This window comes from Seriola lalandi, unplaced genomic scaffold (genome assembly GCF_002814215.2).
Source record: "Seriola lalandi dorsalis isolate HSWRI2012SDOR001 ecotype SW California unplaced genomic scaffold, Sedor1 jcf7180002002442, whole genome shotgun sequence".
NCBI classification, from domain to species: Eukaryota; Metazoa; Chordata; class Actinopteri; order Carangiformes; family Carangidae; genus Seriola; species Seriola lalandi.
The window spans coordinates 1-1,378 of record NW_019473098.1 but is presented as its reverse complement, the minus strand read 5'-3'; the positions used below and the strand labels follow the sequence as shown (position 1 = coordinate 1,378).

General features: G+C 45.4%; 1 protein-coding gene across 1 annotated transcript; it reads left to right on the top strand.

The window, feature by feature from the left end:
• Positions 1–140: 140 nt before the first annotated feature.
• Positions 141–1,374, top strand: LOC111665778 (Y-box-binding protein 1-like; the record flags this gene model as incomplete). Its single annotated transcript, XM_087177040.1, has 3 exons — positions 141–250; positions 607–893; positions 1,343–1,374. Coding segments are annotated over 2 exons (351 nt in total), but the record flags the coding sequence as incomplete, so codon positions are not given.
• Positions 1,375–1,378: the final 4 nt, after the last annotated feature.

Genomic DNA, 1,378 nt, shown 5'->3' with positions numbered 1-1,378 from the left:
TTTTTTTATCATTCTCAACATTAAATGGCAACCTGGCCAGTTTCATTACAACTATTTTATGTTGTATACATTAAACATGTTCTTAAGGTTGCCTGTGTACTGACTCCGGAAAAAGCAGTGTATCACTTGCTATTTGATCTGTTGGCTTTCAGGGAGGTGAGGGTGACGAGAGCCAGGGAGGTCCAGACCAGGGCAACAAACCAGTGAGGCAGAACTACTACAGAGGCTTCCGACCAAGGTTCAGACCAAGGTTTGCATGTTGGCTTCATTGACGCAGGGCTGCAATAAAGGGAGAATAAAACATTGGACTGTCTGGATCCTAGCTTCAAATCCCCCAAACTAAATTTAACTTTTAAAAAGAACCTTTTAATAATAATTGATGCCACCTGTTTTGGCCAAAGAAGCTCTCCCTTCATTACAGCCTAACCTCAAACTGCAGCTGTGCATCCAAATTTGTCTTTTTTTTTTCCAGCAGCAATTGTCTTACGACTGTTAAACAGTATCTTGTCTCAGTGGACGATGTGTTCTTTGCATGATATCTCCACTTCGTCACTGTGTGCGTCGTGTTTGCTTACAGCCTCTTGCCATTTTTCCTGTTCTTTCCAGGGGTCCACCCCGTCCCAGACCGGTGCGGGACGGTGAAGAGGACAAGGAGAATCAGGGTGGCGAAGGTGGTCAAAACCAACAGCCCCGCCAGAGGCGCTACCGCCGTAACTTCAACTACCGCCGCAGACGCCAACAGACTGGTGGCAAGCCCGGCCAGGAAAACAAGGAGGCCAAGACAGGAGGTGACCCATCTGCAGAGAAAACGTCCGCTCCCGAGGCCCAGCAGGGTGGGGCTGAGTAGGAAGCAAACTGCCCACCGGCACCTACCATCTTTTACCATCGTCCGGGTGAGTCTATGGCCTCGTGACGGCCTTCATTTCCATCAGCTTTAGCTGCCTATACATTCAGATATCTTCTTCAGATTCAGCATGTGGAGCACATTGAGGTTCACAAGGGGCTTTGATAGATATTATTTTCTTTTCCGTAAGTAAGCCTGCCTAGCTTGTCATTGCACTTTTTTGGCTCTGTAACGGATGATCCAAAGCATGAGGTAATGCAGTGGATTTGATAAAGCAAACTGTCTGGCACCATAGAGCCTGCTCGCTATTGTCTCACTAACATGAGCAATAGCTTTGGGCTTCGCATTCTTTTTCTGCTATTTGGTGATGATGCACATTTTCAGGCAACTCATTATGTAGCGATCTACATGACTAAACCCAAATGATTGAAAATGCCAAATGAAAATTCAGTAAACAGATGAACAATGGACTAATTTGCAAATTTTCTTCTTTCACAGTTTTTTTGTCAACAAGAAGAAACATCAAACAAGATC